Source organism: Pteropus medius, unplaced genomic scaffold (assembly GCF_902729225.1).
Source record: "Pteropus medius unplaced genomic scaffold, Ma_sr-lr_union100, whole genome shotgun sequence".
Lineage (NCBI taxonomy): Eukaryota > Metazoa > Chordata > Mammalia > Chiroptera > Pteropodidae > Pteropus > Pteropus medius.
Window position 1 is genome coordinate 5,786,831 of NW_024355008.1, and position 17,463 is coordinate 5,804,293.

The 17,463-nt window shown below is 31.8% G+C and overlaps 1 protein-coding gene across 8 annotated transcripts in view; it reads right to left on the reverse strand.

The window, feature by feature from the left end:
• Positions 1–17,463, reverse strand: part of CBLB (Cbl proto-oncogene B) — a 200,487-nt gene that overhangs the window by 73,743 nt on the left and 109,281 nt on the right. For all 8 annotated transcript variants that reach the window (XM_039856929.1, XM_039856925.1, XM_039856924.1 and 5 more), the window contains 3 exons: positions 15,365–15,452; positions 12,608–12,739; positions 1,782–1,985 (listed from right to left, as the gene is read on the reverse strand). In XM_039856929.1, coding sequence (XP_039712863.1) covers positions 1,782–1,985; positions 12,608–12,739; positions 15,365–15,452 — 424 coding nt within the window. The remainder of the gene's footprint in view (positions 1–1,781; positions 1,986–12,607; positions 12,740–15,364; positions 15,453–17,463) is intronic.

Genomic DNA, 17,463 nt, shown 5'->3' on the forward strand with positions numbered 1-17,463 from the left:
TCATACATCTTACAGTTTTATTATCAATATTAGGTAAAATGAATGATAGTATATGATAAAAATTCTGGGATCCACACCATAATCTGACTTAGTAGAAACCATTTCATCACTCTGCATGTGAGACAGCTACATATGGGGTATTGGAGATATCGCTGTATTGTTATCCAGAAGACATAACTTTGAATCCTGGCTCTACAAACTACTAATGCAGCCAAGCTGCATGACTAACCTGAGCCTCATCTCCTTATCTGAAAAATGAGAAGAATAATATTTACCTTTTCAAGTTGTTGAGAAAATAAAATATGAAAAAGTTTTGTTCACATAAAAGATAATATGGGTTTATTGATAAAGAATTAATCTTAAAATTAAGTCTCAATTCCTTGTTTCAATTTGAGATTTCTTTTCTTGGTCTCCCTTTAGGGTTACTGACTAATAATTACTTCCTTTCTTATATCTCTTTGGTCAATGAGATCACACATTTCAAAACTAAAAGTTAAATGTTGTTGTTAGGATTAAAGAGTGGAATCAAGAGTAATTTCTCCAAGTTAAATTGTAACATTTATGAAAAACCAATGAAGTAAAGAACAAAAATCATCCCAGACCAAAGCAAAATTTGAGAGTAGTCATGCTGGTGATTTTAACCATTTAAGTATATAAAAATTTGTATGTAAAAAATCCTAAGGGTATGTCTTTGGTGAGCATGGAACACTGGAACATAAAAACTCCAGGAGGCTGAGAGATAAACTTTGGTATAGCCCTAAAGGAGTAACCTAAAGATATGCCTCATATGTTCTCTGCACCAAGTGTTTCCCTACCAGACAGATGCCCATGGCAAATATAATCTGATGCCATTACTCGTTATCATCACTTCACCTAGATGTGAACAGGTTTCATGTTACCTGCCAAATTGTAAAGAATTGCAGCGGTTCTATAGGTCTGTGTAGGCCAAGTCTGAATTCAGCATGCATTAGTGTCATGATAGATTAGCCATGTCTGCTATGAGTCAGGGGGGGGGGTGGGGGGGGTAGCTTCACACTGTTCACAGACGCTTTCATACCACTCGTTACCATATCTCTGATATTGAGAGCACAAAACTTCTGAGTTTCATGTATCTTTCTGTACAGGGAATAGCCTGATATCTGAGAGTTTGGTTCTCTTGATCATTGTATTTCCAGTGTATAAATTACTCAACTGGCATTCTGGTCCATTGACTGCTCCATTGTGAGCTTGGTGGTTACATAAACTCCGATTGGGCAGTAGCATCCATTCTCAGTGAACTGACAAAGTCAATTTTCTGAGTCGGGAATATTGATAAGCAAACCCCAAACTATGGTAAATTCACAAAAGTAAATCTTCTGGGACCTCTTAGTAACCAGATAGAAGTCTGACTTTCCTGGTAAGAAAATAACTATCAGATGCTTCTTTTAGACTTCAACAAAGACTATTTCTAGTCTCAGATTTCCAATTTTAATAATTTTTTCTTAAATTTTTCTTCACAGATCTGCTACTGCCATTCTTAGATGATGTTTAGTTCTACACAAAAACTCTCACCATCTCTCATTTTGAAGTTTAAAACAAGTGAGAATACTTTGAGTAGAGCCTAGTTCTTTCTCAGTCTATGATTTCATCATCCTGTCAACATTAGTTATATCTTCACCTTTCTTTTGATGCCTGAATCTTTCTTTCCAAACCCAAATACACTCATATCTCATTTGTGACAGCATCATTTCTTTTTCATGCCCACAAACCACCCTAATTAAACCTACGTTTTCTGGTTTTACCTTTCGAACATTTGCCAACCGATTCATCATCAAGGACTCCTCTCGGTCGTCGTCGTCATCCAAGTCCAGCATTGGCATTCCAAAGGGGTCAATGATGCTACAGCACCTGGAGCCTTCGTCTCTTGGGTCAAAGGGGTCTACGATTATGGGCTCTGTTCCTTTTATTTCACAGCGACAGAAGGGGCAACCCTGGCCGTCTGACTCCTGAACAAACACAAAAAAATGTGCTGATCGGTCTTCATTCAAACAAAACAGTACCAAGAGAAGCCAATGTTCTACGACTATAAAAAGAAGCTGAAAAAATGAAGTTTTAGGTTGGACAGAGAGGGTGGGGGAAGATCTGTCTTGAAGAGGTAGTAGAGTAGTGAAGGGAGCCAACAAAATATATGATAAATGTCTAGTATTTCAAATTTCAAATTTTTGAAGAAAAATTTCTTTAAAAAAGTTTGATTTGCCAAAGAAAAGGAGACTAACTTTATTTTCCTGGATGCTCAGTTATAATTTTAACATTATCAAAACTTTATAGTCCTGCAGAAAACTGGAAATTGAACTATATTCCTCTTTATCGAAAGGCACCAGTGCTAAGGAAACATTTTTTTAAAAGGAGATTTTTGACAAAAATTCATTATAAATAAAGGAACTGGATTAATTAGAACAATCCATTTCAAAATCCATTCTGGAAAAGTTCCTGTGCATATTACTATAGCTAAATATTGCCATTTTAATTGCCAAGGTCTTTTAAATCCTTGATTTATAAGTAATTAGTGAGGAAAAAAATAAAGTAAATCTATATTCAGAAACCATCATCTGTCCTGAGAGCTGAAAACCATCATCTGTCCTGAGAGCTGACACATCCTGACACATCTCATGTGGAATATTCTATCTTGCTTTCAAACTGCAAAATACTGCAAAAAAGATGTGCAAATACTTTTAGGCCAGAAATTCATTATCAGTAATTATTAAAGCTTTTATTCAGAGTCTCCCACTCAAATCAATTTGTCAAAACTAACTGCTCTAAAAATTCACAGTGGGCAAGGAGACTAGGACAAGACTGTGTTCTCACCCTAGCCCTGCAGATAATGCTGCCTTTCAGAGTTAGATGGTATACGATATTCACCACCATATTTTTGTTTCTATACTATACTCTGACTTTAGTAGTGTGTCATTTTAAAAATAGTAAAATTCATAAAATTATTTTAAGGCAGAAACGGGATGAATTAGCAACTTTTAAGATATGAGATAAAGGATGCAAGGAAAGCTAACATCTTTAAAGAAACCATTCAGTACTTAACTCAAGACTGCCCCATCCGCTTGGTCTGCTGGGAAACTGGTAGTCTACCTGCCTTAGAGGGATACTCTACTCTGATCAGTGGTAGAATAACTCTCTCTCCTCTCATGGGAAAATTTCTGAGCAACTATTCTGCGGCAGATCCTGTAGTAGGTCGTTTATTCTTTCCCAAGTGTCACTCAGGTTAACAAATTGAACATCTACATTGCCACGGAAATTGTCAAAAACAAACAAACAAACACTCTTTAGGTTGGTCAATGAAAAGAAATTGTAACATTCCTTTTTTTTATTTACTGTTACATAATTTGGCAGAGAAACTAGGAATGGTAAATAGTTGAACTAAATTGGCAAAAAAAGTACAGACATGCTAATACAAAATCCTCTGATGTTTATTGCCACACATGCTAAGATCTGTTGGGCTTCGAGGCAACTTAAATATTATTTTCTCCATCATTTTACAGATGATAAAACTGAGACTTAATTCTTCTATCTTAGATTGATATTTTCTAACACAGGAGTAAATATTTAATCAAAGCTAAACATTTCTATTTTTCGATAACAAGAACATTACATTTAAGTGCACATTTAATATGTGTTGTTATCCAGGTAAAATCTCCTTATTATAAAAGTTAAAAGGGATCCATACTGTGTGCTTCTAGTGAAATTTTCTTACAGATCTGCATAAGAAAATTATAAAAATATATGTTTATATATAAGAGCAAGAAATGAAAGAGCTGATGTTCTTTGCGTCTTTAATGTACGAAAAATGGAAAGCAGTATTCTGGGTCCTAAGTTCACATTGCATTCGTTCATACACTAAAAAAAAATTACAGAAAATTTTAAACATATAAAAAAGCAGAAAGAAAGTGTGATAAATCTATATATATCTGTCACTCAACTTCAACAATTAATGCCCAATCTTGTTTCATCTATATTTTCACTTGTTCCTTCCACCCATGGATTATTTTGAAGCACATCACACACATTACATAAATTCATCTGTAAATGTTTTAGCATGTGTATCTAAAAATAGAAAATCTTCTAAGATCTAACTATAATACAATTATCATAACTAAAAATGAGTCCCCTCAATTTAAAACATCAAAGTCACATTATTTTTGAGTGCATTGCCTAGAATGTATGAACCACTGTATTTGACTACAAAGGCTTCTCTTAGAACCTCCAAGGTCAACTTGCACACTATTTTGGTTAAGGATGACTTTTAGTTTATGTCATCTATTTCCTAATAAAGGGTAACTGAAAAGATTAAGTTTAGAAAGGGAAGGAGGTGAAAGACAACAATAGCATCTTGATGACACAAGAAAGAGACTGGGAACAGTTCATCTAATACCCAATTTAGGTTTTACTCTATCTCTCCTGTCTGAAGTTTACTGCTATATAAACTACTGATGTATGTTAGAGTAGCAGTTTTAGGAACATATATCACAAAAGATATTTTCTATTCAGCTTTATCTTTGTTGAGAGTTTATATTACTCACTATATCAAAAAACAGCTGCAATGTACGTCCTTTTGGATATGCAAACATAGATCACAGTGAATGTGCCTCCTTAATGGTATTTACACTAATATGACTTCACCCATCACTCTTTCTCTGTAAACCAACTGTTATATGCAAATTAAGTTTAACCAGAAATTCTCAAATGCCACTTTGGTACTCCACCCTAGCTTCTGTCAGATGTTTGACTGAATATCCATGAAGAATGTCTTCAACAAGCATAGAATTCATCAGCACTGCACTTCAATAATTAAAATAATGTTTGTCAACATATAGTTAATGCAGGATTAAGAACCATATGTTAATGGTTCTTAAAACCAATAAATAACTCCCTTTCTAGTCTCCAATATATAAATATTCTGAGAATGTTAAGAGGAAGTACTTGGGACTCCACCGTTCTAATTGACTCAGTAGATTTCACTTCTTCAAATATGAAATACTCCTAAAAAAAGGATACAGAAGTTATCAGTGAGTACTATACTCATCTGAAATGTAACTATGTACTATGCTCATAATAAAATAATTCAGATTCACACGCCAACCTTTAATACTATAAGTTAATGACATTAAATATAACTTTTGGTACCCCAAGAACAAATCATCATTGACAGAAAAACAGAAAAATTATATTTCCAAAAAACTTTACCATTATTAGCAATACCCTAATATTAGCAGTATCATTTCATCATCATCATCTTTTAGTCACTTTCCATATTGTTTAAATATTGTCCAGATGGATATTATCTCTTAAATATCTTCTTTTAATTTTTTAAAGATAAATATTATATGTAGTACAATTTCTTTGTTCTCAGGATAATTATTTGAGGGTACACTTTAAGGTCAGTTACTTCATACCTTCCACATAAACAATATTATGGAGGGCCTGAGAGAATACATAGGACTTCATGAGTCTCACTTTGGAGTGTGTTTTCTGCATCAGTAACTTCTAATTTACATTACCTTGCTATATTTCAAGTAGATTTAAAATTAACGTAAATCTTTTTAATTATAAATAAATAAATAAATGGATACACAGATACATTTAGTGAGAGTAAACTGGGTCTATAGTAAGCATTTTCAGTGCATAACAGAAACTCAATAACTTCTTGTTAAAAGAATAAATGTAAAAATAAATGAGGACAGTTAGTAGTAATCCTAGATTAAATAACCCAGAGTGGGAGAGATCTTTGGGTTTGGTGCTCTTTTATATGGGCAAGGGAGAAGACACTGATGAATCTAGACAGAACTTCTAGTTTTAATTTAGGAGGCCCATGAAAACAGTAACTCAGAAAAAGAGGACAGATATTCTGAATCAAACATTTGGATTAGGAGCATAAATCCACTAATTACAGCCGTGTGACACTGGATAAACCATTTCACCTTCCTTGTAGTGTATAATGAGAGCATGTGCATTTTAAGGGACATCTGAAAGATAGAAATGAATTCAAAGCTTTCCAAAGTGCTATGCAAATTCCAACTGGTATACTTACTATAAAAATAGTCTCAAGAACAAAGAAATATAGTACGATAACTAAGGAAACATATCTCAGCATCTGAAAAAAGTTCATGTATCCATAAGAATTCTGTCTTGCTTTGAAATGAATACAATTTAATAACTATAGAATCATCAGTGTATATAAATTAAGAATAAGCAGAAATATGAGATATCTTCCTAAGTGATACTATCGGTTACTATATTAGGAACAACAATAACTAAAATTCCAGACCCTATTGTATTAACTCATTTAATCCTATTAGGTAGGTACAATTATTATCCACATTTTACCAATAAGAAAATTGAGAGTTTACATAATTTGATGAAGGTCACACAGCTAAGTGGTACTGAGTAAGAAATTACATCCAGGAGGTCTGTTTTAAGAGCCTAACCTTTTCATCACTACACTATCACTATATTACACTATAATATCAGAATGTAGTAATTCCTCAATCATAGATTCGTAGCCTAGGTTAAAATAAAGTTTAAAATAGCTGCCTACTAACATTCAAAACTGAAAAAAAGATATAAGTATTTTGTTCAAAATTCAAGTTTCAAATTAAAGCAGCTACTATAATCAATGAATATTCTTTCCTCTAATTGATAAGTTTCAGCTTTTAATGGAAAGATGCAAAACTTGTCCAGTAATTATAATCTTAATTGTTTTTTTTTTTTGACATAGTAAGAGCTTTCTTTTTAAATATTTGTTTCTAGAATCCAATTTAAACCTTTAATACATGAGTTTACAAGGGTTTGCATTCTGAAGACATTTAAGGGAGCCAACTTTTAAAATACTTATTAAAGGTCTTTGTTAGAGCCAACTGAAAATGCTTGCAAAGTGCTAATATATCTGCTGTTATCCAGGCACGTCGCCATGCACTGCGCATCTACTTCATGTAGTTACTAGACTCAGAGTTAGCACTGGTCTACCAGATTTCTTTTCTCATATGTCTCCTCTTTTTCATTCCTGTTATCTGTAAGATCATGAACTCTAGTCCTCCACACCATCATAACATTTCGAAACAACTGTAGCAGCCACTATGTGACTCCCACAGTGAAAGAGGAGTCCCACCATTTTATCACATTTATATAAAAAGACACAGGTGTAATCAAAGACAGAAAACCAACTTACAACAATCTTAAAGGCAAATATTATTTTGTTTTGCAGTACTAAGATAACAAAATTTCACTGAGGCTAGAAATTTGAAAATGGGTTACTTTCAAAGATAGATACAGTAAAAGATTATTTCTTAGTGCCCTAAATGTGGCTGTGCTGGCTTCTCACCTCTCTTAGAAAACTACACATTTTTTCCTCAGTGATGCTCTCTAAATACAGGACATTCATAAATCTCTTTAAAATCAGAGCTTACTGATTTTTATCTACTGAGGATTTTTTGTGAATTACTATTGTGAACACTGCCATATCTTTAAATTATTTTGGAAAATATGCAGAAGGAAAAAATTAATTTTATTTTTAATTGAATTAAAGTCCTTGGCTGTAATAATAAGGCTAAAAATCCAACTGATTTATGTGTATTCATTTTAGTTTTGTAAGCAATATTTGAGGAACATGGTATTTGCCATTCATGAGCTCAGAAGCCATAATCTAGACTCCCAGAAAAATAGAATGAAAACAATTCCTTACTTTACACCTTATATAGTAACCCTGCAATATTACCACTGCATAATATGCTACTATAAAAAGGAAGATGTGTAGGAATTCAGAGTGAAGAAGAAAAATGTTTTGTTAATATCTGTGGAATAGGGTGGAAGTGAAAGAAAACACTTTACCGTCAAAGGTACAAAATAAATTCCACACTCAGAGTGACGATGCTTCAAAGAATGCCTCTCGAGAGGTAATTATTCAACTTACTTAGTATTCTGTGCAACCTCTGGCTTGCTTATTCAATTTATTAAATCACACAGATGTTTCAGAAGGAGAAAAAAGTACCTAACACCTCTTTAGAGGCATGACTAATGGGCCATTATGACAGCAATTAAATAGTAACCACTTGCAGTCTCTAACAACTGACACTGCTACTGTGTATTTCTTAGAGTTTCTGTTAATTACACAAAATTTAAATCTCCAATGAATTTCAATTAAACCAAAGTAGGGCATCAAAGGAAAGGAAAAGAAAAGTTGGTGAAGAATGGCTTGCTAAAATTTCACACTGGCGTTACGTTTTATGGTCAGGGTTTAATATTTCCTATTGGACTCTGACTGATTTATCAGAGCTTTTTGGCAAACATGCAGCCTTTAGAATCCTTTCCATATCAGCATGCCCAAAGTAGCAGAACATAACAAAAAATGTCTCAGATCCATAATTAAATTAGAAGGATAACAAGATGTTCATTTCAAGAATTATTAATACTGTGCCCTTTATAAAACTTCGATTTAATTTTAACTCCTTGAGGGTAGGTACTACGTTTTAGTGTTCTTCTTAGCTCAGAGATTACAGCACCTGGGCCATATCAGCTGCTTAAAGAATGTTGAATGAATAGATTTGAGATCTTGGAGAATGATGAATAAAACGATCCATGTCTGTTTCTGCCGAACCATTTAGGGAAAGCAAAATAAATTATTCCTGTATATAATCAAGTTTGAAAACTTAATTTCCCTATAGAAAAAACCAACAAGCTTATAAAACAAAAACACTGCCTTTAAAGAGAAAACAGGGACTCTAACCCTGTACCATTTTTAATGAAGCCGAGAGAGACATATATTACAACCTTCACTCATATCCAGCGACTTATTAAATCCTGCATTTCCAATTACACCTGCAAGTTTAAATACAATGCTTGATATATATATATATATATATATATATATATATATATATATATATATATATAATGAAAATGTTCAATAATTTTGTTCTTTTTGTTCTCATATTCACCATTAAGGTTAAATCCAGTGTGAAGCTCATTAAGGCTACAATGCAAGGGTTTTTTTTTTAGCACATCTAACATTTGTCAAATGTGTTTTAAGTGGATTAACTTTATGACTTTGATGTTTATTAAATAACAGGGGCATTTTACAATAACATGTTTAAATGACTGGCAAACACTACTATTCATACAACAATATGAAAGCTGCCAAAACAGATCAGTTGGTGTTGACAGGAAGCACACTGTGTGAAACCTATACATATTCAGATTATCCAAAAGCGGAAATGTTCAAAAGTTGAAGCTTCCTTTAACCATTTAGATCCTATTGACATACAGAGACTGTGAATGTCACTTTGAATTCTCAAACCTTGGCCTAAGACCAATTGTCTTCAAGGTAGAGAAAACTTGAACCAAGGATCACTGTGCATGTTTCTTTGTATAAAAAGGCAATAAAAGGAAGAAAGTCAGTCTTACTGCCTCTAGGTTAGTGCCAGTATTACTGAAAGCAATAAAAGTAAAATAATGCAGCTCAAAGACAAGTGGAAAAAAATCAAAATGTGAAAAGTTAAAGGGAATCACCTAGCAGCTACTGAATGGAACATATTCTTAGGATTCATTCTCAGATCTTGAGCATGATAAAAGTTCTTTGAAAAGACCACAGATAGTTCTCAGAAGAGAAATGCAAGGAATAGGACATTACAAGGGCTTTTTACAATTGTTCTGCAATATCAATGTCTTTATTTAATATAATCTTAGTCGTCTTCTTTTAGATTCTAAAATAGGTAAAGTAATCTAGATTCTAGGAGAGAAACAGGTAAATATATAAGCATTTACAATACAGATACAATGAGATATAAGAGCTTACAGGAACATATATCAGAATGTAAAATCTATCACAAATATTTATTAATCGTGAGCTGTCTTGTGTGAGAATCTAAAGAATGCTAAAATAATGCCTTTGCATATTTTTCATTAACCTATATGCAAAATTCTATGATCAGATTAGAATCTAATCTAGTGACATTAAGTGTGATTTAATTCGATTATTATTTCAACCCTCTGAGTACATCTGAATTTGTCATTTTGCTGTTACTTTACTTAGTAAGCTACTACTTTAATACTATGTTCTTATACAGCTCCTCCTAAAATTTTACTCAAACATGGTTTTCAGTGCTTGGCAATTTATACACTTTCTCAATTTTTAAAAGTAAAACTGAGAAGTACTTCAGAGTAAAACAGAAATAACAAATGTTAACAATTTACAAATATGATTGGACATATCTTCATATAAGGCCTTTAGACCAATATGAAAAATCATGAAGTGAATTAAGGAATTGATTAGCAAGAGGAACTAGCAAGAGGAACTGCATCACTTGGAGAATGTACAGTAATATACAGAAAAGTAGTGGTGATGCAAAGAATAAAATAGCAACAAAATAATCCTGACAAATGAGAAATATTCCTGTCTTTTCCATATAATATACTTACTGCAAATAGTTCACAAACTTACTAAATAAAATATATAGTATTGGCTCTGATATTTTAAAAGATATATTTCTTTCAAGAAGTATACAGAATGTAAAATAAAATCTTTGTTTTATATTCTGCCATATCCTTTTATTCACCCTCAGGCCACAGGTAAACAGCTATTTTGTACAATACTTTAAACAACGATCTTTACTAATTAAAGGTTTCTGCCTAACTAATGGAAGCTTCTGACTTATAACCCAATTAACTTCCAAATATGCAGTATCAAGTTAAAGATGCCAAGTCCTGCAATATTATGTCTGCCTATGCTCCAAGATCGGGACCCCAAGAGAAGAGGCTGAAATACACAGGCCAGGCACCAAGGCAGAGAGTACTGGGAGTTTCTACCAGCCCAAAATTCTAGTTTTCTTTAGAGAAAAAATGCAAAGCTTTTAGTTTCTTCTTACCTGTGAGAACCGTGCTACCACACTCAAGGCATAAGTCAATCAATCCCAATTGTGACAAACATAATTGGCCTCTTTGTTAGTTTAATGCCATGAAATACTGAATGGTTATGAGATAAAGCAAAGTATCCTAAGGTAGTCCTAACCTAGACAGTTCAGCATACAGTCTATAGTATCATCTATATAATACTTTCTATAGATACATTTGAAACATTCTCGCAAACAGTTTTGCCTTCTACCAGAGTAACTAAATTTACTACGTCATTTATGAAAAGACATTGCTAAGTCTGAAAAAGTATTACTGTCAACATTACTTAAATGGCAATCAAGTGCCTAGAAGCTGAGTTTGCTGATGCCACACTGAGCATCTCCCTTCCTCCAACTTCTCCTTATACTTCACAGAATTCATCATCACAAATGGATAAAGAGAAGTTAGAGCAAGGACATCAAGGAAAACCTAAAGTAAAATGTAAAACAAATACCATTGGAAGAGAGAAGTATAAGGATGCTGAACAATTTTTACTGAGATAACAAAGATGTCAGGAGCTCAGAAATGACTTAGAAAACATAAGTCAGTTGTAAGTCATTTCCTAGTGCTTCTACTTTTTCTTCATTTTTAAAAAATATCCCCAAAGGAAGCGGAGGCCCTTTTATAAGATGTGAAAATCATTATATTTTATTACTAAATAATGAGCTCAAGAGACATCAGTGCTCCTCTGAGGCTGAATTCCCCCTCCCTGATCCCTTAAGGCCATTCTTCCTCAGGCAATGCAGAGGTTCTGGGTTGTAAAGATCAAGGACTCAGGAACAGGGTAGGGATGCTGATTATATACTCAACTGCAATTTTTTTTTTTAAAGGCTTAAAAATTTATCTGCTTCCTAAACACCATCAATAACATTCACTTCAATACTGACTATGTTAAACAGCAGTTAAAAAATGGCTTGATCAAAATATTCTGGGAATCCTCCAAATACTCAAAGCTGGAAATGTGTCCAAAGATCCATTTTAAAATCTCAACCTTTATTACAGATAAAGAAATATTAGAAAGCCCTTGGGGAAACCAGTTAATTCTCTAGATCTTATTCAAAAACGTCAAATCAATTTATATGTATTGAGCATCTGCCTACAGAGAAGTCAGTTTATCTTAAATTCTGCTTCTGTAAATTGAAACACCTGATGCCTGTTTCTGTGGGAACTGTAAGTATTTGGGAGGCTTTTCCTGACTGAATTATCCGATTTTAGCCTTATAGCGCAAACGTAGGCATATGTGAGACAGGAGCCACACCTCCTCAGAAGAGGGGTGGTTGAAATAGCAGCATAAGATTTATCTACTTTACTTCAGAATCTGACCTATGAAAAAATAGAATCTGATCTACAATAACTTGGGTAAATATGGTTAGTTGGTAATATAGATAAGTGACTTTCTTTTATAACAATACTGTCATAAAAGTAGAACTACTTGCGACTAATATAAAATTAAGCTATACATGCAAAAGAATCAACATATAAAACAGTAAAAAGATCAAATTACATAAATAAAAGAAACTAAAAGACATGAGTTGTTTTTTTTCAACAACTATTCAAACAAAGCTCTTATCAGTATTACTTCCTGAATTATTAAGATGAAGATAATTAAAAAGAGAAATAGTGATAGGAAATATAAAGAAGAGAGACACCCATGTTGCTAATTAAACCTTGATTATACCTGCCATGCTGTAAGGCAAGAGGTGCACATCAAATGCCCGCAAGGCTCAATCTTGACATCTTTGTCGTTCTCAGCACAGATTTTACAAAGCTGAAAAGTGGAGCCCATTTCACAATATAATTCATATTGTTCCTGGAATTTGGGGGGAAAAAATGCAGGCAATGTTAAAGCATCTGTAGCATGAACTGCTAATAACTTTCTCAAACATAATAACTGAAATTTATCACACTTGATCCTATCAAGATTATGTTACTATTTAAGACATGTTTTCAATTGATGATCAAAATTTGGTCAACATAATCATTTTTTAAAGGATTTGAACTTTCATCGGCAATTGTATAAGCTTTTTTAATACTGCATTATTTGTTTTGCACTTTTTCTTTAGAAAGGGACTTGCTTCAATAGTCAGTGACTCAAAAGACAAAATTTATAGTTTTAAAAGGCAATTAAATAATTTACTTTTCTTTACAAATGTTACATACTCACCGTTTTTATTGTCAAATTGCCATGTATATAAAATTCTGACTGAACACTAAATTTTATTTCTTGAATATCTTTAGAAATTCCAGAAAGGAAGAAAAGCAGCATTTCCCAAGCCCTTCCTGCAAGCTAGGAACTATGGCCCACATGTATTATGTCACATAATCTTCAAAGCATAATTAAATATATTGAATTAAAAACTACTTCAGGCTCAATACGTTTAAATTTTCCTCAAGTTCTATATTAATTCTCTAAATTGCATACTCTTTTCCCAACCTTAATCACGTCGGCAAGCAAAAATTGTTTTATTAAAACTGTTTTCTGGATTTACTAGTTTAGAACTTCTTGGTATAATAAAATTATCAGTGTTCAAATAATGAAGACACAAGTATATTGGTAAATGTAAAGAAAATACAAAAAAAAGTGTCATTTAATAGGGACACAAAAAAAGGAATTATAGAAAGTTTAAATAAGGCAGTGCTCTGGTCTAGTAAGTATCTCTGTACCCAGCACTGGGCAGAATAAATAAATAACAATATTTAATCCTTAACCTACTAAAAGATCTTACAATCATGGTGAGGGGAAAAAAAATATATATATATATATACATATACCTGCATGTGCATAGATACACACATATGCACATATACACACATTCATATATAGATTAAATCTACCACAATGTATATGTTTGTGTGACTATATGCATAATTTTTAAAGAAATTTTTAAAAGACGAGAGAGAATGGATCAAGATGGAAAGAAAATAAATCTAAAGTGATCCAAAATAAATTATAAATCACTGAAGTCCCTAAAATAATAGATAAGTATTTATGTTTGTTATGGCATCCAAAGGACCAATTTGCAATTATAAAAAAAATTACAACCTAAGCTAAAAACTCAGATGCGAAATTCAATGTAACCTAAGGGGTAAGCTAGTCAAATACTTGGATCATTTAATAGTATAAGAATGATACTATTCCTTTATGTATTTTTAAACAACAGCTTTATGAAAAGAAATTATCTCTTATGAGTGTTCTTTCACATATATAATAAAATACAGAATCACCACATAATATAAAAAATGAAAATCATATGAATTTTTGAAGGCTGCCCACAAACTGTACATGTCAACAAGTGTTTTTCACATAATAATATCAAGACCACTGAGACTGAAATCTGAAATATTAGAAATAAAATAAAAAATTATCTATTGTTGTCCTCCAAATCTATAATGTGGTTTTTTTTTAATAGATTCTCATTATTTATTATACAAAGTACAAAAATATGGTAGAGATTTTTAAACTAAGTTATATGCAAATGATTCTTTCATTCTCTCCCTGACTCCCCAAACCTTTTTACTTCCTCAGTTAAATACTGTTACTAGTTTGGTATTTTCTAATTTTAATTTTTTAAAAGTTTATTCATATGTTCATATGTGGTAATTTATTTATTTACAGAAACTGAACTAACATAATGTAACTTTACAAAATGAAGTGTTTCATAATTGAGCTTTACATAAATGTAACATAATTAAGCTTTACATAAATTTTACATAAAAAGATGCAGAAGTTCCCATGGAATATGTAGAGCTACTGTCCTATTAATGACTTTAAAGTATGAGTATAATATGGTTTTCTAATATATAATTGCATATTTTGGTATTTTGTAACTTTTCATTTTTATAAAAAATGCTAAAGTGAACACCTGGTGTACAGATCTTTGTGTGTATATATTAGTAAAACTTTATATAAAACACATATATGTATATACAATCTAGAGTCAAAAGATGTTTTTATTTAGATTTTTATAATTACTGAATATTACCCTGAAGAAAGACTTTACCAAGTTATACTCCCACTCATAATCCTTGAGGTTGCCAACAACAGATTTATAAGAATATAATTAATATCTTCAATAGGCTTCGATTATTAATTCAACTCTGAAAGCTAATGCCTATAATTACTCAAATCTACTTTGGAGTTTTCTAAACCTATGGCTCTCTCATATTTATCTACCTACTTATGGGTTTATCTATCTCCCCACATAAATGCCACTATTATATTTGAAGCAAGAAGATTAACAGCAGAATTTTTTATCAAAAAAATGAAGAAAGTAATGTATTTTCCTTTCAAACACTTTTAGAATTCCTTAAGTACTTTCTTTTTTGTATTAAATACCTGTACATGACTTTGGCTCTAGTATAAGTAGAGAATCTTATTTCAAAGGTATTATGGACACTTATTAATTATAAACACATTTGCAGAAATTGTCTTTACCTGTGTAACTTTTATATGATCATGGGGTGTAGGTTCACATAATCCAGTTAAATCAGGATTATAACTCCTCCCATCAGGATAAAGGTAGCTGGATTATAAACAGAAACTTTATTACTATAAATATACAAGTTTTAATTGCAATTAAAGTTAATCAGATTCTTCTATATTCAAACACACATTCTGATATTTCCTTTTTATGTAACATATCAAGAACCTATTCTCTAACTATTTCCATAGTACAGCCACTAAGCAACCATTTTCAAATAAATATCTTTACAAAATGTTAGGTAAGTTAAAAATTTATTTTACTGGCCCCTCATGTTTTATTCCAAAATACTTTGAATACACATATATTTGCAATTATTATATCTTTCATCTGAAGCTCAGTTAATGTTAAATGTATCATTTTACACCAAGCTTAATACCGCAAGGAGAGAAAAATAGAATTAAAGCCCACGATTTTCCCACAAAAATTATTCGAATACTTCTATGGTGCTCCTGTTTCTCCAGTTTCCCATCCTTTCTTTCCATCTCACCTTCCACTCACCCAACACATACACATGTGTGCATACACACGTTTAAAGAAATTAGAAAATGTTACAATTGCATGTTTCATTTACTTCAAATCAAACTATAAATAGAATGGTTTATAAACATAAGGTTCCATTATTAGAATTAAGAACTAAATTATAGTAATACAGCATCTTGCTGTGCTAAAACAGAGCTTTTACTCACTCTGAAATCCATTAATAATGAAATTTATTGTGTTGGTAAATACCAATTTTAGATTTTTTTAAATGGTACTATTACTGTTGGATTTCATCAATTCATTCAGTTATGGTTAATTTTGTTCAATAAACTTCTGTTCTAGATGGCTTAAATGAAAAATTGAGACTATACTACTACAGAGGTAAATATTTTAAATGGAAAAACTATACTAGAACTATACTGTGAGATAACAAAAAAGATTTATCCTTAAATGAAGAGTCTATGAGTATGCTAGTAAGTGCTAAAATTTACCCAGGAAAACTAGAAAAAATAATGAACTTATAGGATAAACAATTCTCACATGGTAAGGAACAAATCAGTAAAAAAAAAAAAAAAAAATCTTTTTTTAAGATTTAAGAAAAGAAGTTTACTACATCTAAATATGGTACAAATTAGAGTGTCATTATGGGGCTGGGATAAAATTCTACAAATATTAAATGAGAAGTGGTAAGAAAAGTTGATAAGTAACTTTCTTCTTATAACCTAAAATGGCCAATTTTTAAAATTATTATATGACATTTTGTCCATCACACTTCAAAATCATGTAGAAATTTTAGGGAAAAGTCGGAAATAAAATATTACAAATATGACAATAAGGTTGCTAGAGGAAAAATTAAAAGGCAATTTGATGAGTATTCACACTTCAGTAATGCAGGGTGCTACTGATGAGCCCCTTTCAATGGCAATGAAGGAAGAAAGAATCTTGGCTGGTTATCAAAGTATTCTTTGTCACCGATGTCATATAATACTGGATTAACTATCAAGAAAGAACAGCCAACCCTGATGATAGTTGGACTAGATAATATCCTTCCCATGTTTTTACTGATCTTAAAAAAAAAAAAAAAAAAACTAATATACTTATTTTAATCTAATCTAAAATCAGACCTTTTTAAAATTGGTTAAAATTTCAATCTGATCCATTTTTAGTGTAATCTATCCCAAAAGTACAAATTCAACTCACCAAACTCCTCTGAAGATGTGTGTGTGTGTGTGTGTGTGTGTGTGTGTGTGTGTGTGTGTATAAATATTAAGTTAATTTATAGGAGTTCAGAGGCTAGACTAATGACTACAAATCATGTGTTATTTTTGATTGACTTCTGAAAAATAGATGGAAGGCACTGTAACAATATAAATAGGTTATATCAAATTATTCCATTTACAGATTTGCCCATTCATACCCTCTATTTATAAATGAAACCATTCAGGTACATTTTCTTAAAAACAAAAATCTTGCAGTTACAGCACTTGGTACCACAGCTTGCCATACAATTCTTATGTAACTATTTCTAAAACGCTCACAACTTTTAAAAATGCATTATTTTTCTTCACAT